This window comes from Penicillium verrucosum (assembly GCF_028828655.1).
Source record: "Penicillium verrucosum strain IBT 35672 chromosome Unknown utg000001l_segment0_segment0, whole genome shotgun sequence".
Taxonomy (NCBI): Eukaryota; Fungi; Ascomycota; class Eurotiomycetes; order Eurotiales; family Aspergillaceae; genus Penicillium; species Penicillium verrucosum.
Genome location: NW_026643210.1, coordinates 12,726,284 through 12,745,870, shown reverse-complemented (window position 1 = coordinate 12,745,870; position 19,587 = coordinate 12,726,284). Strand labels below are relative to the sequence as shown.

Below are 19,587 nucleotides of genomic sequence, written 5' to 3'. Positions count from 1 at the left end.
TTGATACCTATCTACGTAACTCTCTCCCGGGAGGAGTTCTGATGACTAGGCCATGATATCCGGCCGAGAACAAATATATATATATACCTTTTCGAATGGGAGTTGTTGTATAATATAGCAGCAGGGTATCTCATTTCTATGTGGTTCAAGATGTACACTGTATACAAACCGGCTGAACAATTACAGCAAGGTAAAACAACGACCAAAAAGTGAATCAAGTATTAGTCCATCGCATCCAGAGCATTCTCAGTCTGGATATCATGCTCCGAAACTAGAATTCCGATCAGACACTCGCCAAGGATTCCTTCCCAGTTGACCCACGGGTGAACTTCCTGGAATAGCTGTGCAGAGTCCTTCCCCGCGCCACGAAGGAGCTCACCCTTCCCACCTGGATGGTAAGGGGCGTAGGGAGAGATGTTGTACACCTTTCCATTGTACGAAGTCCAGGCATCACGGCCCTTACGCCCATGGTACTCCTTTAGCATTGATGGTGTGACCCGCAAAAGGCCTGGGGGAAGGCCTTCGCCGCGGAGGTTGTTCTTCGGGTTCGCAGTTAGCGCTGCCCAGTCAAGGGGAGAGAATCCTGGCTGGAGAACCACTTTGCGTGAGGATTTCTTCAGAGACACTTGTGTCGGGGCGAGGGTACTGTTGCTAAGACGGCTGCCGTTGCTCGGTGGGCCCAGGCCGCGCTGAGAGGCGGCTGCTGATGGTGGTGGGCCAAGGGAGCTGCCACTGAGCCGCGGGGGTTGGAGCGTGCTCGTGGGGGTGAGACGGTTCGCTTGTGTTGCTGGTCGCGGCCGTGGCACTGGGGGAGGAGGCATTAGGGAAGAGGCGCCGGTGGCTGTTGCCTTCGGCGGTATAGGTGACGGTTGAGGTTTCGGAGGGGGTGCGAGGGATGGCTGCGGTGGCGGTTGAGTCTTTGGCGCGCCATGATCACGGTTTGTCGAAGATGCTTGCTCTGTTGCTCCATTCATGGGCTGTGAAATGGACGGCATCGTGGCGGGCTGTGATGTCTTGCTCTCGCCGCTGTCTAGGCTGAATGTGGGGACCGCAAGGACGGGGAGTGGTGCGCTCGACGCCGAAGCCTTGGGTGTGGTTTGGGAATCCTCCTCCTCTGTCTCTATTGCTGGCGTCGAGACCCGTGGGCCAGGCTTCTGTTGCACGGGCTCGTCTGTGGTGTCGGCGGCAACCGGCGCGCCGGGTTTGGGTTCCGGAGGGGCAAAAGAAGGAGGTTCGACCCAGTTGCGAGGAGGGTAGCGGTAGAGAAAGTAGCCTATTGTTGCTATTAGTACACCCGCGCCTACCCAGCCCATGCTGAACTAAGTCTGAAATGCTTGGAAAGTGAGAAAAGTGAGTTCGAGGGTGTTCCTGATTAGAATCATGATCTTGCAGATTCGCCGAGTAAATTGGCCCGTGCGCGCGATGGAAGATCTCTATTTGCTAGAAGCTTAAATACTATTTGGGTAAAGCATATTTCAATGGTTTTGGTAGACTCATCCAAGTGAGATATCTAAAAGAAGAGGATTTACTACACCATCTATCCCAAGTGCTGAGGAGGGGGGGGATAACCATTGCCGGCTGTCAAAATATCAGACATTTGCTGGCAAATCTCCAGGGCTGTCTGGGGAAGGAATGAACTCCGGGGAAGCCATTGAAAGCCACCAATTGCATATCGGTAAACAACCTCGTATCAGTCAAAATCAGAGGGCGTTCATGATGTCAGTGCATCATCATCCTCCTCCTCCACAGATATCGTGACAGAACCTCCAGGGCTTGTCTATACCCTCTATGCCCTCTATGCCCTCTATGCCCTTACGAGAGATTGATCCTTTACGCATCAACTGCCAAGCATGGTTGTGTCTCACAGAGCTATGAGGAACCAAATGTTCCGCAAGACAATGTCTACCTCAGACGCAATCACGCTCTTTGATGCTGGGGCTGGTCAAGTGAGTGTCATGGCGCATGGCCCTCGCACAGCGATCATACTTACCTAAAATCAAATGGCAGTCCCAGGGTGGTAGGAAGCATCAAGAGGATCGGTGTACAGTGATTTTTCCGAACCAGTTTCCTTCAAACATAGAGGACAAAGTTGCATTCTTCGCAATATATGATGGGCAGTAAGGAAAGCCTCGAAATGCGTCCTTTAGACTAGACTTGAACTGACCAAGATCTCCAGTGGTTCGGGATTGGTTTCAGACCAAGTCCATAAAAGTCTGCACCACCTGCTCGCACGGCGCCCAGAGTTCCAGCAAGACGATTGGGCCACGGCTATCAAGGCAGCACTGGCGGAAGAAGACAGCATTCTGTTGGATAGGTTTGAGCATGAATCTGCCGAGCCTGCCGTTTCAGGGTCGACGGTGGCAATCTGTTGCCTTAATCTCACTAAGGGCGAGTTGATGGTCTCCAATCTGGGTGATTCGCATGTTATCCTAGCCGAGCGGGACCTGAAAACAGAGCATCCGTATCATATTGTACGCGCTGCTGTCACTGTTGTTGGTTTGGGTTGGGTTGAGGGTAAATGCTAACAGCCACACGCCAGCGACGTCTCACACAGGCTCACAAACCCTCCATTCCCAGCGAAAAGACCCGAATTGAGCAGGCAGGCGGAGTAGTCAACAACCGCAGCGGGACAGAGCGTCTTGGTGAGTTAACAAAAGGAGAATGACCTTCCAAATTGAATACTGATGCTTGAAGGACAGGGTCCTTGAATATGTCGCGAGCATTGGGCGACCTGCAGTACAAGAATCCGGTAAATACCTTGATGGACAGCTCCGTGTCAGACCCGGCCTCGTCAGCTACCAGCCGATCGGAATCTCGGGGCAACTTCCTATCCAATGATCCTTACACCACACGACGCACCTTACACACAGACCGCCGTTACCTGCTGCTAGTGTTGTCCGACGGAGTTACCGATCGAGTGGACGATACGAACCTGGTTCAGCACGTGATGAAATTATCGATGCGGGGAAAACGAGCAAATGAAATTGCACAAGAAATCGCCACCAATAGTGCTAACAGACCTCACAGTGATAATGCAACGTGTATTGTAGCGATGTTGGATGGACAGGAATCTTGAGATCTAAATTATATATCCATGCTACACCAGATATACTCTATATCTCTATCTCTCTATCTCTCTATATAGGTACTATTGTAGGGGTTTATACAACATAGTAAAGACCAAAGTTCCACTTGCAAAATGTTATGCAGCTGTGCCACTCACAGCCTACCAACGGTTCGCTCCTTACCCAATGAAGAAGGTGGTGTTGGACCTTTTTTGGGCCAATTTGGAATTTTTCTTTTTTTAAAAAAAAAATTAACACAATTAAAAATTAAAATGTTTAAAAAATCCTTTTTAACTATTTCTACTTTGCATCTCTTGGTCCGAGCCTAAGTGAAAAGAGAGGAGTGGGGGAAAAAAGGAGAAATGTATACCAATTAATTCAATTGTGGCGCTATTTATATAAGAAATCGATGTTGTAGGAAGTTCAGGGAAGGGTTCACCACAGCTATTCCTTTTTTTGTAAATGATGCAATTTTAATTTTATTATATTGTATACAACATAGTTACATCCAAACTAACACTATAACATACTACAATCGGTAACCTCCCCCGCCCTACAAGGTTGTCTGCTTATCGCTAGCAAGTTTACTTTGTTATCCAACCAAACCTCGGGATTCTTTATAGTCCAATAGATCTACTGTTGAAAACCCAGAGCCACCAACAGGGGGGAACGGTACCGTCAAACCACTTTAGGCAGGCGATTCAGTGTCCGGGTGGAGCAAGCAAAAGAAGCATAAGATCCGGCCTCTAGCCACCTTCCAGAACGGTCAACCCTGCAGAGGATCTCCCGAACTCGTTTGATACAAAATCGCCCTTATGTTCCACCAATTTTTTTCCCTTCCCCTTCTGGTCTAATTTTTTTCCATTTCCGTTACTATATTCATACCTTTTCTTTCCATATATTGTCTCTCTTCAACGATCCCTAACAGAACCCTGGGAACCCTCAAATATTCGACATGGCACCAAAAGAATGGAGTAACTTCCATGTGGGAAGAGAATGTAGCCACCAAAAGTGGTCTCGTGGAAACACCCCTAAGCTCACCGTCTCCTCCGGCGAGACCGTCTCTTTCGATGCTATCGACAGTAGCAATGGCCAACTCGACACGTCATCCAAGGCCTCAGCCATCAAGACATTGGATCTCAACCGGGTCAACCCCGTCTTCGGCCCGATCTATATGAAGGACGCCCAACCCGGCGATGTCCTCAAAGTGGAAGTCTTGGACCTTCAGGTTGCCGACTGGGGCTGGTCCGCCATCATCCCAGGCTTCGGTCTGCTGGCAGACGAGTTTTCAGAGCCCGAGATCAAGATCTGGGAGCTGAACCGCGAAGCAGGCTTCGCCCAATTCAAGAACATGCGGATCCCCCTGCGTCCCTTCCTCGGATGCATGGGTCTCGCCCCAGCAAACGATGAAGAACTCTCCACCGTGCCGCCCACAAACGCCGGCGGAAACATGGACTGTCGAGAGCTCAGCGTCGGCTCCACCGTCTTCCTCCCCGTACAAACTGCCGGCGCCCTCTTCAGCTGTGGCGATGGCCACGCTGCACAAGGCCATGGCGAGGTCTGCGGCACCGCCATCGAAACCCCGGTCCGTGCTACCCTCCGCTTTGAGCTCCTCAAGAACCAGCCCTGGATGACTGCTCCCCAATTCCAGACTCCTCCCCTCGCCCAAATACCGAACCCCCTTCCCGACCTTGGAACCTACGGCGCTCTCGGTATTGCCCCTGACCTATACGAGGCTACCAGAAATGCTACTCGGAATCTTATACAGTGGTTGGTGCAGACTAAGGGTCTTACTCGCAGCGAGGCATACATTCTCGCTAGTGTTGCTGGTGACTTGCATATTGCCGAAGTGGTCAACGTGCCCAACTTTGAAGTGGCCATGACACTGCCCTTGGGTATCTTTTCTTGATCTTGATATATTGTCTTTTTCTTTTCTTTTTGGAAGACGTCCTTGACTGATTTTTCAAGAGGACATATTGCTGGCGTGATACCCTTCTGGGAACATTGATTGGTTTTGATGTGATTTCATTTCAATTGGGCATATACTGGTGTGGCCAGTATGGTGTATTTGCATGATTCGGGATAAGCGTTATTCAAGCGAGCATTACATTCTTAATACAGAGTCTTCTCTTTGACTGAGAAATTTATACCTAGTTGCTTAATCCGTACCCTTTCATCAGTATACTAAATTTTCTCTACTACCGGCCCTACCTTATCTGTCACTTCTGTGAGGGTGTAACTATACTCGAGTCAGGCCCATTTAGGTAGAAATTTCAGTCCTATCTTGACTCAGCACTGTGGTAGTCTCATAGATAGTCGATGTGGATTTTTTTTTAATATCTCGTTGACTCCAATTCGATCCCGGTAGAAGCCTTGTGTCTCCGCATCTGGTGTCTCGATACCGGGTAAGCTACCAGTACGTGAGTACTGTTTCTTATGCGCCGCACGAATAAAGATCGTTGTCGAATGTAAAATCGCGGGCCTTGGCATATGTGGATAGGCAAATGGCCCGTGCGTAGTTAATTGATACAAGAGCCATATAAGAGCCATAGTTATACTAGCCACTTTGTGTATGTTACAGTGTAGTCTATTGTCGAAGCTTAAACCCGTGATTGTCCACGGATAGCCTGCATATCGCTTAGTTATGGGTTGACATAAATTATCTTCCATACATGCTGTAGTCAAGATGGCAGCGTCATCAAGTGACACGATATTCGTGTGTGACGAGAACACTGTGAGGAGGTGTGGGATTGCGATTGAGAGACTCCTCATCACTGTTCTTTGAGACTGCCTTATCATAAACTATATGTGTATCACATAATTCAGGGAGTCAAAATGGTTTCCCATCTATTAGTCCATACCACTATCTAAAAATACAACGGCAAAGTGAGGTATAGAGCATGTAGTACAGTTGAGGTAGTCTGTATGAATATTTTTAGACTATCTTGTGCCTAGATCGTTTGATTGTATTCGGTTTAATGTGCCAACAGCCGATGCACTAAGCCCAAGGAAATTGTCAAATTGGAGAAAAGCCCACGGGCCTCGCGTCGAGCCGACAAGGCCAATATACCCTGGTTTGTCCCCATGTCGAGATCTAATGCTCGGAGCGAGGTCTTTTGTCCTATCACAGCGTTCTCCATAACGGATTCCACCGTTCACATTCTGGATACTAAGTTTTTCACGCTGTTCTAATTAGTTCAGATTTTCACCTGACACCAGCTTATGAGAAGCCTGCCTACGTACCGAATATCATATGTAATTTGCTGACTGTCTATAATCTGGTCGACAGACACTCTATATTTTGATCAATGGGCGTGAAAACATTGACTAGAGCAACTGATGCACTTAGATATCCAGACAGTAAAGTATCAAGACAGCGAGGCATTACTTGCTTGCCTGCAATTGGTCAGACCTCTCTTTTTGTCCCCATGGAACTATATTGAGAGCTCCATAGCAGTAGGTAGATCACCTTCTTGCTTCCACTTTGTAGAGACGTAGGCGAGTACAACATACGGAGTACATTCATCAGAAACAAGTCATAGTATTAGCTTTGTTCTCTTGAGATCCCGTTGAATGTCCCTACAGAACTTTAGTTACACTATCATGTTGCTAAGCAGCACTACTTTCGCTGTTCTTGTATCACAAATATTTGCTCCTACAACGTTTACAGCTCCTTTTTATTCGGGGTGATCTAGAACAATTCCATTCATCCCGTTCCTAGCAGGTGTACTTCGTATCTATCACCTCTTTCTTTCTCTTACGCTAACACAAGTTTCTAGGCGTAGCAGCTATAGTGACAATGGCTTTCATTACATATATTTCTTCCTGATGACCTTTATATATGTACACTTATTTGATTTAACTTGTGCCTAGAGAGCTACTATGTAGATTCCAGTCAGTACCTCGCTGACTTTACCCTCACATGCCCATTCCGGTATATCTAAGCTCAGTATGCCCGGCAACAACGTTTACGCTCCTAAGAGTTATCCACATCTCGCCGGTAACACACCAGAGCTAAGTCACCCGGAAAAGACCTTTCGGGATTTAGTTGAGTGGAGCTATGATAGAGAGAGGGAGATAAGGTTCTGTTATAGGCAGGTGAATTTCATGTCGTACATAAGGTGGATAGAGCCCCCGGCCAGGCCTAGATAACCTAATAAGAAATATGATAAAGCGGCGAGCGACTAATACTAAAAGCGGAAGGTCTACTATAAGTCCTTATTTGACCTGCCCTTTGTGGTCTATCGACCAAGTCCTCTCGTCTCTCCCCTCTTCTTCGCATAACTTCAACCCAATACAAGATCTTCAACCACTGCAGCGCACTCCTGACTTCGCCACACAATAATGGACCGTGCGCCCTTGCAATCGTCAGACCTGTCCCGCCTTGCTTGAGCGCTTGTATCAGATAGGCAGGTCGGAATCGGGAAGGGCGGGAGGAGACATCGGGCCCACTGCCGGTGAAGATTGAAAGAGAAACCTCAAAATATCAGAAGATGGGAAGGATTTGTGAACGAGTGCATGCAATGATACCTCTGAAGCACAGGAACCACATTTCAAATCCGAGTTTTCATTTAGTTGCGTTTCATACAAAAGTCCCAAATTCCAACTCCGGACTCCGGATACTTAGTTCATCTCGATCTGATGACCACATGTCATCTCTACTTAGGTTGAAAATTGGCGTCTACGTCAAATCCTAGCGTAAAATCGTATTACTGAAGGCCAGGTGGCTAAAGTAACGGTCTGGAAAACTCCACTATAATCCTATGTCAATCATTTTGATGAATCCGCGTATTCATTCCTTGCTGTTCTTCGTCGTACTACAACGCATTTATGTGCCAAGTGATCACCAATGGTTATTGACATGATGAAATGATTGGCTCATTTTTTTTCTCTCCGAAATCGAGATTGTGTACATGTTCGAGGTCATCTACATGAGTCTCGCTGCAACGATGGGATATCTCCTTGAGAAAGGGAGCTTACATTGCTTGGCATAACCTTCTGATATCGACATATTACGACCTGCCTTAACTGGCTTTCGACCAGTTGTTGTTAACTAAATTATATAAAGCTTGCACTTCCCATTCGTCTGTTTCTTTGGATGGAGCGGGATTGAAGACATCACCTTCCAAAGTCGGTAATTTCCACGATGGAGTTAGGCAGAGGGGCCATCAGTCTTGCAGAACCAAGTAGTCAATGTATGGTCCTATTTATGTATCCATAAGAACTTCGATTAGTACAAGGCTTACTATTTTGAAGTAAAGACTCGTCCATGTCGGTTGTGCTTCCTATGGTATAGATCTATCTAGTGAAACACTACACGGATTATAACATTCAAGAGCAGTGATCTACGCTTTGTCTAAGAAAATGTGATCAACATGTACTAAGCATATTCAAAACGAATCAAACTAGTGTCAGACACCCATTAAAATTATAGAAAGACTGCTAAAAATCTTATTTTAATGTCGTTTTTAGTATGTTGTATGTAACTATCACGCTATTAAAAAACATTATAATTTTATTTTATAGCAGAATGGACCACTCAAGGTTAGTATCAGCATGCGCCATAGGACTGAGAAGGACAAAAGCAGGGATATAGTAGTATGTCTATGTCTGTATACCACAAGACTGGCCATAACCTCCCTCTATTCAGCCCGCAACCACCCACTCTGCGAAGGTCTTCGGGGGTTCTCACAATTACACCCTCAGTGCCATTTCGTATCCAAGTTATCCTAATTTAACAATTGAGAGGCAAGTAGCACCTTCAAATTCCATTAATTCTTCAAACAGTCGACTTCCTCAATATAGAGCAGAAAGTGTCACATGACGTCGCGTTTTCGCGCGTCTCCTCCTCACAGGCACCCGAGCATTGGCCAAACACCCCACATGTCATGGATCCCATCTTAAATGGCTTGAATCATGCCCAGCGAGAAGCTGTCACTTCATCCGGTTCAATCCTGCAAGTACTCGCACCACCGGGCTCGGGCAAGACAAAAACATTGACCGCACGCGTCGCGTACCTCCTCTCACATCACGGATACCAGCCGCAAGATGTTATCTGCTGTACATTCACTATCAAAGCCAGCCGTGAGATGCGAGAGCGGCTCGCCAAACTCATCGGAGAAAAACTCGAATCGCGCTTGATTCTCGGCACTTTCCATTCCATCTGTCGCCGCTACTTGGTCAAGTACGGATATTTGATCGGCCTGCGGAAGGGGTTTGGCATTGCGGATTCGGATGATACCCGCGCAATTATCAGAGTATGATTAGCATTTTTATATTGTATCAGTTTGTTTCCCTTCTCTAATTGTGACCGCAGAGAACAATTAAACGACTCAAGTCTAGCATTGAAGTTAAGGCGGCACAAGGCCGAATTTCTCGACATAAAGCACATGGACTGAGTCCTGATGCCCTAGCCGATAGAGCGAAAGCAGAGGAGTTGGAGCTAGTTGATATCTATCGTGACTACGAATCAGCACTGGCGGCCTCCAATCTCTTGGATTATGATGACCTCCTTCTGCGATGCGGAGATCTACTCCGAGACCACCCACAATGTGTCTCAAATGTGCAGGCCGTCTTGGTTGATGAGTTCCAGGACACTAACATCATACAATATGAACTAATGAACCTCTTTGCATCTAAGAACCGACGGATCACCATTGTCGGTGATCCCGATCAAAGCATCTACGGCTTTCGTTCTGCGGAGATCCAGAATCTCAAACGGATGCAGCAGCGATATTCAAACACTACGGTTGTACTCTTGGAAGACAATTACCGCTCTGCGGGTTCTATCTTGAATGCAGCCCAGGAAGTGATTGAGCAGGATACAAGTCGGCCTGCAAAAGCACTGCTAGCTACGCACTCTTTCGGAACCTTACCCGTGCTGAGAAGACTCCCAACCCCAAACGCAGAGGCGCAGTGGATGGTACTTGAGATCAAGCGATGTGCAGCGATGACCGGTGGTCTATTGCGCATGTCTGACTTTGCCGTCCTGCTTCGGTCGGCTTCGCTGTCTACACAAATCGAGACGGCCTTTGGAAGAGCAGGTATACCATACAAGATGGTTGGAGGCCGAAAATTCTTTGACCGGACTGAAGTCAAGATTCTTCTCAATTATATGAGGGTTGTAAGCCATACAGGACATTCGGACGCGTTGATGAATATTGTGAATGTTCCGTCACGAAGGATTGGCGATGAGACAATCAAGCAATTGACTAGCGGTGCGGAGAAGGCCAACATCTCACTTTGGAACTTCATCAAAGATGTCATTCAAGGGCGCCGTTCGACTGAGAAGAAACTGCAAAAGGCCGCAGAGCAAGGACTTTGCGCTTTGGTCAATTTGATTGAAGCCTCCAGGCAGAAGTTGCAAGAGTGTGAGGATGCCTCCGCTCCACGTATTCTGATTGAGTTCATTGCCGAACGTCTCTCGTTTCAGGAGTACCTCATCAGAACATATCCCCTTGACGAAGACAGTCGCTGGGCGAATGTCAAGGAATTGATGCATCAAGCCACTGAAGTCGCTGCGTTTGAAGAGGAGGAGGTTGATAAAGAAATGGATCTCCCTGAAATTGAAGGTGTGCAGCAACAGCAGGCACATCCTGGCGAGGAGGCTCTCACTCGGTTCCTGGCAAATGTCGCCTTGGCTACAGAGATCACAACCAAAGAAGAAAACAAGGAGGGGGATCAACCGCCGGAGAAAGTCACTATTTCAACCATCCATGCTGCCAAGGGTCTGGAGTGGCCAGTCGTGTTTGTTCCTGCAGTATACAACGGGAGCATTCCTCACTCGCGTGCGGAGGTGGTAGAGGAAGAGAGACGATTATTGTATGTCGCAATGACAAGAGCGCAGGCCCTGTTATACCTGAGTGTTCCTATCCGACAACCCCGGCTAGGAGAAGGAGAAGACGGCGCTACCACTTTGACGCCATTCCTTCCTCCCAAATTGACCAAAGCGCGCTTTCGGCCAACGGGACCGTCTCTCCATGAGAAGGTAGTGTTTGCAATTGCCGATATCCTGCGTCGCCCTCGGCCATCTCTCGAGGACATCTACAAGGGGCTCGAGTTTCTTCCATCGACGCTGGACGACCGATGGACACCCGAGGGCGAGGAAGACCGCAGCAAATTGGATGGCACATCTACGTCTCATGATGCCTCTGATGAGCCTAATCCAAAGCGACGACGGTCAGACATGAATCAGGGGCCAAAAACGACCGCCTACGTCTCATCGACCGGGTATACCATGAACAACTCAACAGGGTTTACCATTCCAACAACCGTTTCATCAGGTTTTACATCTGCCCGGGATTACATAGCGGCCAACCCCGAACCTCCCGCGGAGTCAGCCTCAAAGCCTCCATCAGATGCAGACGCAACTGCAGCTGGGGCAAACAAACCAAAACCGCTCAGCAACGCAGGCCGCAAAGACGGACTCACACAAGCAAGCATATCCAACTTTTTTGCAGGCCCAGGACCCCAGAAGAGGGAACCAGTTCTGCCTAGCTATCCACAGCCACCACCATCTCGCAAATACGAAGGGCTACCCTCGCAGAACCAACGCTCAGGGGCAAGCATCGTCCCACCTACTCTCTCCTCTCACCGTGTTCAGCCACGGCCACTTATTCCAACACGACCGACCCTGGAACCTACAAACCCCAATGGCTACACATGGCTGGCAGCCCCATCAAAGCCGACCCTGAACAAACCTGCCAGGATGTCGATGACGCAGGAACAGAGCAGCAATAGTACATCCGCAGGCTGGACGGCCGGGGCAGAGGAGGTGAAACCCGAGAGCTCCACTCGCGGGTTCCAGCCGGTGACGACGTTCCACAACACGACGATGTCAATGGTTCAACAAGCACCGCGACGGACGTTGGGAATTCGGCGGAGCATGAATGGGTGGCAAGATCGGATGAAGCGAGAGGGCGGTGGATAGACGAGCTGACACGATTTACCGGATTTCGGGGGAGGCTAGTCTAGAATCATGACGGTATGGGTATCCGGTATGGGGTATCTATGTTGTATGTTCACGGGACCAAGTCAGAAGGGGGGACAGGCAATCCACACACGCTTTGCAGTCTCATTGCTGGTTCAGGCGTTGCTGGGGAAGCCCACCCGGGGTATACTTAGCTTGGAAAGTGATTGACCAGGAAAGGGTTGACTCTAGGGCCAGAATCTCGGTCTGGATGGAATGACGCACATCCGTGCACTACCAACGAGACTATGAGTTGTTTACTCCGTATGCATTGCTCGATAGTAGGGAGATGTATATGTACCTAAGTTTCATAATTAATATTTTCCCCATGGGTGACTCTTTATGAATTGGGGCGGGTAGATCTTCCGAGCCTAATAGGATTAGGCCTGACTATCTATTGACCAAAAAGAAAAGAAAAAGAAAAGAATGAGTACAACATATGTTAGAATAAAAATAATTGAGACCTAAGATGTCTGGACCACAGTGGAGTGCTAATTGCGGTGAATCCCCCCCCTGGTTATTTACATCGAGTACATATGCTAATAGTATGTCCTTATATACACGCACTTGGTTACAGCCGCCATTGGCGCATAAGCCAACCTAGCGGTGAAGAAGGTATTTCCCCAACGCATTCATGAAATTAATTATTGTTTTAGTATTGTTTTAGTATTGTTTTAATATTTAAGTGATATATATTTTTGGTTACACGACCAGTCCAATTCAATTCTGTAAATAGTAACTAACTACATAAGTACATTTAAGGAATGGCTGACTCATCATTATTGGTAATATGGTAATATTACCGTGACAGGACCCAAGCCCTAGTAAGTTGGAGATGTTCCCCCGTTCATCACTGGCTGCCCTACTTTTCCATTGATCCTCTAGACCAATCAATAATTCAATCGTGGCAAGTAATGATGGCCAGTAATTATGGCCAGTTAATAGTATGTTAGCAGTACTCCGTATGTTATTACCAGGCACCAAATACGTCAGGGGGTGATCCATTCCAGCTATTAGCTCTTGTTCTCTTTGGACACTAGTTAGGAGAGCTCGACGTGTGTTCCCCAGAGTGTAGATCGGGGTGAAGCTCAATGTGGAATGGTTTGCTATACAAAAAGAAGTCATTGCCCTCGAATCAACTTATCATCCAAACTATACAACTATACAACCATATCAACAACGTCACTATTGTCTTTTTTTGTCTTTTGATCTTTTTATCTTCCTCTTTTATCTTTTCGTATCCTATTTATTGTTATAATCTCTGCTCACAGTTCAACACTTGTGTGCCTCACCTTCGACGCTTTCTATACATATCTCTTCATCTCTTCATCTTTACCTTCTACCTCTATACCTCTTTACTTCTACCTCTTTGCCTCTTTATAATACCCTAATATCCCTCTCCCTCTTCTTATTCACCTCCTCTATCTTCAACCTCAAACCTCAAACCACAAACCACAAAAACCAATTCCTACAATTCCTCCATTCTTCCATCCACAATGCCACACAAAGTGAACGACTCCAATTCCACACTGGCAAGCAGAACCAGCAGCAACGATCAGGTGGTCACCACCGAAGTCCGAAGTCTAAGTATGTCGAGTGCACCACATCCCTGTCCCCGATCTCCAGATTCAGCCCGAGCTAATGCAACACCCTAGCAACCAATCCCGTCCGCAAACCTCCGGTGGTCGTCCACAACAAGGGCGGACGAATATACGATGAGACGCGGCCGTCTGACTGGGACAAACAACGCTGGAAGTAGTTGTTCTCTTTTACAAAACTCGAATTGGCCTACTTATGCAGTTTACCTCAATTGCTGCATAGGTTTCATTCAACTCGAAGGAGACGAGACGTGGATTCTCATTTTACACGCGCGTTACAAATGGTCACAAAAAAAAAAAAAGAGATCCAGACTAAAAGAAACCAAAAAAAAAAAAAAAAAAGAAAAGTGAGGCGATGATCGACGAAGATGATTTGGGGAGATCATTGGACGCCAAAATCCCCCTTTTTTCGGCCTCTCGTCACCGACACCTTTTCTCTTTTCCTCCCCCCTGACCAAATTGGGACATCAAATTGTCTGATTCCTTCGATTCTCTTTTGGATTTCTCGCATTCTCGGAGCTTCTGTGCCGTTTTCCCTTTTTTTGACTACATTGCCTCACCCTGAATCCCTGCGTCTCCCCGGATTTTCACGTCTCCACTCTTTCTCTCCCCCCTGTATCATTATTCTGGAGGCGTTTTTACTCTTTGCTTCTTCTTGTCTCTCTACTCTCAGCTAGGGGGTCACTCTTTGTGGTCTCCTAGTTATATCCTTCTACCCTTCCAACTCTACTGGTTACTGTTGAAACTACACATGTTTGTCTCTCGGCATGGTTACCTAGCAGCTAGCTGCATGGTCAATGCTATGTGAGGGCTAATTGGGCTGACACCCTATTCTGTTTCATTTGTTTGTTGCGATGCATAGCGTGGGTATTATTCTTATTATTCTTATTATTATTGGATCTGCTGGATCTGGATTTATTGCGCAATGAGCGAAATTGTATTCTCAAGGGAAATATTATTGTTTTATTATCGAATCTCATATTCATTGTGCTTCTTTTACTTTTATAATATGATATAACTACATATATATACACGACGATTGGGTCAATTCAGCCATAGAAGTGTCCAGCTTAGAATGGAAAGTGTCATAGCTATGCTGGTTCTTCCTCTTTACGAGCTGCAGCAACAATTGGTAAATATTGGGGGTAAGTGAGCAGTATACTATAGCTTTTGATAGTTAGTGTTAGTTGTGACTTGGACAAAGTTGGTCCATATATATATATCATACATCCAAACCTCGACCACAATAAAATATAATACCTAAGACATTGTTTGAGTGACAAGAATATCAGTGGAAACTAGGGCAACAAACAGCAGGGTTAACAGGAGCAATATATCCAGAGCAAGGGAATGGACATCGAAGCTGAGGTTGAGGGAAGAGGCGACATCTTGCATCTTGTTCTCACTAATTGACCATAGACGAGATAGGACTATGGCTAAAGCTACCGTGGAGTAGCTCGCGGACAGCGAATCCAAGAAAAGTAAAAGTACTCTACAAGACTCAAGAAAGACTACAATTCTACAGCATCGAAAGATTCACTGAAAATGGGATATATTTCAGAGCCAAGCGGCAAAACCGACAACCCCATTCTCAAATCCACACAAGATAAAAGAAAAAAAGGCACCTTGCTTCCCATCTCCAGTAGTGGATGACGGATAAGCATTCAGGGCATGTGTCAAAGGCTAGATACAAAGGAAGAGGAGAGCAGAGGGAAAAGAAAAGGTACCACAAGTCCAACGAAATATGGACTCGGTGGCCTTTGCTCCCCAGAAGACATAATTTTTTCCGGGTTTTCACACTTTTTTTGCTTTTTTTTTTGCGACCTCTTATGAGCCCGCTCTCCTGGCATGTAAGACAACTGGGTATCATCAAACAGGAGGGGATTCAAGCACGTTGAGTAAAACAGTCAACGCGAGGAACAAGGCACATGAAAAACGGGGTTTGGGGGGCTTCAGGGCGAAGGGGTAGGGGGTTGGGGTAGGGGTAGGGGGTTGGGGTTGGGGATCGGAGACGCGATTGGGAAGGCAGCTATACTGCTAAGGATCGTGGAGGGCAGGGGTTGTTGTTGGGGGGGGGATATCAAGAAAGGCAGCACCAATTGGCGCGCAGAAATACAAGGTGTCAAGGGTGCATGGTATTCCTTGGCAAATAGAAGAGAAGTAAATATGTCGCGGGGAGTAGAAAGCAGAAAATGTATTCTTGAGAAGCAAATAAATCAACATGGCTCGCGCTCGCAATGCTAGATGGTTAAATCAAGTGCAACTGATGACCCAAGACTAATGGGTATGGGGAGCAAATGGGTATGCAATTTTTAGAACAGGAAGTGAAGGGCTGGTCTCGACTCTGATTCCGCGGAACCAGAGCAGAATGCAAAGCGTAAAGGACGAAAGTGGATGCAGTCGAATTCGGGGAATATGGCACAGGTCGACAAGCGGGTATGGCGCATTGAGTATTAAGATGAAGATATCGAGGTGAATCAATGCGGAATCGGATGCTCCTTGGAGTCATTCTATGAAGATGAGAGAAATGAAATGAAGTGCTGGAAATATGTGCAATGACCAAATATCATTTGGATTGCCGTTCGTTCCGTCGTTTCTTTTACATCCCACCCTGATAGGTCTGGCTCATTCCCATGTGGGTAGGTGCCATAGGGAACTGCTGGAGCGCTGCTTGCTGAGCCATGTACATAGCCTCATGCTGTTGCTGGTATGCTTCGCTGTTTATGTATTGCATCTCAACGGATGGTCCGGGGGAAGGGGAACAGCCATGGTGGACAGTGGGCATTCCACGGTTCATATCGTGATTGGTCATTTGTGTATGAGCATGCACAAGTGCCTCGTTGTCCGGCGTAATGGGAGGAGTGAGGTAACCATGAGGAATAGCCGTCAACTGCTGAGACTTCTGAGGGGTGGCAAGACCAATCTCCCCATTGTACGGCTTGGACTCGACAGGAGTCTCGACCGGAGGGGTGCAACGGGCGTAGGTTGCCAAGGAAGCCTGGCGGTTGAGGAAGTGTTCCATGACCTTCGAGACCCGAGAGTAGTGGGCAGAAGCGTACTTGCGGGCGACGACGGTGGAAGGTTGGTGCAACTGTTGAGACAAGGCAACAAGAGTCATCGAGTCATACTGCGATGCCCAGTGGGTGTGACGAGGCTGCGGTCGGTTAAGAATGCAGCGGGACAACGCGAGTGCAGCACGAGCAAGTTCAGATGATAGCTTGGCGACAAAGTCCCGGTGGAACAAGGCAATCTCCAGGATGTACAGAGCCATGTGTTCCACCTCGGGGTCGTAAGTATCATCCAGAACAGCGTGCTGCAAGAAAGCATCCACAGTCGGGTGTCCAATGGACCAGCCAAGAGTTTGGAGGACATGCCATTCCATCTGAGTGAACATATCGTCGTCATAAAGAGAACAGCACATCGACTTCAACTCCTTGATGGTGGGAACACGATCCTTCTTGTCATTGTACTTGGCCGCAATGAGTAGAGCTGCACAGCCAACCAACTGGTAGTGACGCTTGTAGACCACACGCTTGGAGCAGTATCGGTCTAGAAGGTTGATCGCCAAGAACAAGGTGGATGGCAGCAGCTGGAACGCAGTGTGGGCCTCGATCAAGAAGTCAAGAAGATATGGTCGCATGAACCACTGGATCTCGGTTTGGATGTCAATGGACTCGACGTCGGGCAGGGTTTGGTTCTATGCGATAATTAGGTTAGCAACGTGTATAACCTTGGGAAAGAAACGTATCTGATCAACACTCACATCCATTTCCAACATGTGACTCAGGACATCGTCCCGAAGCTGTTCACTTGTGAGATTGGACAGCTCATCTGCCATAACATACTGACGCTCACGAGCCATCTGCTTGTCATGTTCCTGCTTCGCCTGCCGCTCTTGCCGCATACGAATTTCCAGGCCGTAATCTTCCTCCACAAAGAAGGTGGGACAAGGCCGGTAGTTGCGATGGTAATCCATGATTGCGAAAGTACTTGGGTCGACCGAAGTATGAAGCACAAGTTGATGTATGAGGTTTGTTTTGCCGAGTTTCAATGAAAGGAAGCCTGAAGAACGGGTCTATCGGGCAACGACGGAATTAAGAGAGCGACAGTCGTGGTATTAGTGTATTGGAATGAATGACGGAAAGGTTGTAACGATTAATGAGTGGATCAGCGTGGAACAATAGTTCGAATGCTGGAAAAGGTGGCCGGGAGGAAGTCTTCAAAGGTAAGGCTGAAGGAAATTAATATTAGCAGAGGCCAACGTAAAAGAAATGATTAAAAGATTGTAACGTCTAAGTGACGAGAAAGCAAGAGAGCGTGAGATGGGAAAAGCACAACAAGGTAGAGTGTAGAGATGTGTGCCGATAACCATGCAGGAGACGGGAAGGGTCATCACTCCTTCGGAGAAGTACTAACCCAGAAAAGAGCCTTCGGGCAGAGGGCACAATGCAACCCTTACCGTGACGGCAAGACTGGCATCTAGGCAGGAATGATCCGGTGAATTGGGATTCTGTTGGATACCAACGAAGAGATGAAGTACGAGTCAACGTCTTCACCCCTAGGCTAGTGCTGCGGAATGTGGAGTGCAGGAGAATAACCCTATGAAGGGGGTCACAATCATCAGGGGGGATGCCTTGGTAACGGAATGGTTAGGACTCACACTTCACGAATTAACGAGTTGAAAGAACAAGGCTCAGTGAAGAGACTGAAAGAGTTTCTTAGATGGGAGAAGTGCGAGAGATTCAAGGATGGAGTCCACGTGAGGAGACAAGTGGGTTTATATCAAAGATTCAGATGAACAAGTCCTAAATAGGCAACAATGTCAGTTATCTATTCGTCAATTGCATTCGCAGCAGTCAACGATCCGAAAGACAATGGCAATCAACAATCAATAATTGATGGCAGTCAACAATTAAGTGCAATGAGGTATGTGGTGTCACAGCCTGATTTTCGCCCCGATATCCGGTATGTCCAATAAGAGTATGAGATTTTCATTGACCCCTTAAATATTCCCACGCCTGGGGGGATATAGAAGCAATCCACAGAGCTGGTTGGACCCTGGCGAGACATTGCATGTCAAGCAAAAAGATGTGCATTCCACAATTGTAGTCGAGAACATAATGTGCCGTCTGCATGGACAGCAACCTTTATCACTCAATAAACTGCTACTCCCCACATCTGGCTCTCGGTGTGTTGTCTCGGGTGGGAAATGAAGCAAAATCGGAGGTATATAAGGTTGGGGCTGCTGGATGCTTGGATATGGCCCTGAGGCCATGCCATGATTATGTCTGGTGGGCCAATTTTCATGCACTCTGGAAGGAATTTTTTTTTTTGTGTGGAAATTTATTCAATCTCTTGGTTCATGTTGGGAAAACTCGAGTATCCTTTGCTCGTCTATCCATCGGGACGTTCCGACCTTGACACCATGCACACCTCAAAAGCACCACAAAAAAAAAAAGGAATTTTCTTACCCAGGGTTTGAAGCTCAATGTCAATCTGATACCGAAAACGAATTCGTATCAATAAAAAGTCAACCTGAGTGGTTTTCCTACGCTGTCGCTCGTCTAACCGGCAGGAGCTGGAACAGGAGGGTCCGAATCGTCAAAAGTCCGAGGATCAGGGAGGCACCGGGCGGACAAGGACGAAGGATCGCCGTTTGAGTTAACAAACGTCGAATTGGAAGGTCAAGTGCGAAGGTGAAATCGACTCGACTCGAGTGCTAGTGCAGCGGGCTGTGTGAGATTGCGTCGACTGAAATGTCGTCGAATCGTAACTCAGCCAGTAGACCAGACTCTGGGGTCTCCGTAGGATTGGCAGGGGAGGAGAGAGGGGGGAAAAAGAAGGGAAGAGAAAAGGGTATGAAGAAGAGAAGGAGAGAGGTACAAGGAGGAGGTTTTTGACTTTCTCTCTCCAGGCGGGTGTGGGAAGAGAAAGAAGGAAAAGGAAGAGGTTAAGA

At 47.4% G+C, this 19,587-nt stretch overlaps 6 protein-coding genes across 6 annotated transcripts; 4 read left to right on the top strand and 2 right to left on the bottom strand.

The window, feature by feature from the left end:
* Positions 1 to 221: 221 nt before the first annotated feature.
* N7516_004687 (cytochrome b5-like heme/steroid binding domain-containing protein) lies at positions 222 to 1,313 on the bottom strand (the record flags this gene model as incomplete). The annotated part of the gene is made up of 1 exon (XM_057217407.1): positions 222 to 1,313. One exon carries the CDS (start codon positions 1,311 to 1,313, stop codon positions 222 to 224), a length of 1,092 nt encoding a protein of 363 aa, XP_057079290.1.
* Positions 1,314 to 1,850: 537 nt separating this feature from the next.
* On the top strand, positions 1,851 to 3,076 carry N7516_004686 (PP2C family serine/threonine-protein phosphatase; the record flags this gene model as incomplete). Its single annotated transcript, XM_057217406.1, has 5 exons — positions 1,851 to 1,946; positions 2,008 to 2,117; positions 2,177 to 2,471; positions 2,540 to 2,642; positions 2,700 to 3,076. The coding sequence occupies 5 exons, from the start codon at positions 1,851 to 1,853 to the stop codon at positions 3,074 to 3,076; spliced, it is 981 nt and encodes a 326-aa protein (XP_057079289.1).
* A 944-nt stretch (positions 3,077 to 4,020) lies between these two features.
* N7516_004685 (acetamidase/formamidase family protein) lies at positions 4,021 to 4,974 on the top strand (the record flags this gene model as incomplete). Its single annotated transcript, XM_057217405.1, has 1 exon — positions 4,021 to 4,974. The coding sequence occupies one exon, from the start codon at positions 4,021 to 4,023 to the stop codon at positions 4,972 to 4,974; it is 954 nt and encodes a 317-aa protein (XP_057079288.1).
* Positions 4,975 to 8,953: 3,979 nt separating this feature from the next.
* On the top strand, positions 8,954 to 11,994 carry N7516_004684 (ATP-dependent helicase; the record flags this gene model as incomplete). The annotated part of the gene is made up of 2 exons (XM_057217404.1): positions 8,954 to 9,322; positions 9,382 to 11,994. 2 exons carry the CDS (start codon positions 8,954 to 8,956, stop codon positions 11,992 to 11,994), a joined length of 2,982 nt encoding a protein of 993 aa, XP_057079287.1.
* A 1,535-nt stretch (positions 11,995 to 13,529) lies between these two features.
* N7516_004683 (uncharacterized protein) lies at positions 13,530 to 13,792 on the top strand (the record flags this gene model as incomplete). The annotated part of the gene is made up of 2 exons (XM_057217403.1): positions 13,530 to 13,620; positions 13,689 to 13,792. 2 exons carry the CDS (start codon positions 13,530 to 13,532, stop codon positions 13,790 to 13,792), a joined length of 195 nt encoding a protein of 64 aa, XP_057079286.1.
* Positions 13,793 to 16,230: 2,438 nt separating this feature from the next.
* Positions 16,231 to 17,607, bottom strand: N7516_004682 (uncharacterized protein; the record flags this gene model as incomplete). Its single annotated transcript, XM_057217402.1, has 2 exons — positions 16,231 to 17,328; positions 17,395 to 17,607. 2 exons carry the CDS (start codon positions 17,605 to 17,607, stop codon positions 16,231 to 16,233), a joined length of 1,311 nt encoding a protein of 436 aa, XP_057079285.1.
* Between the last annotated feature and the right edge of the window lie 1,980 nt (positions 17,608 to 19,587).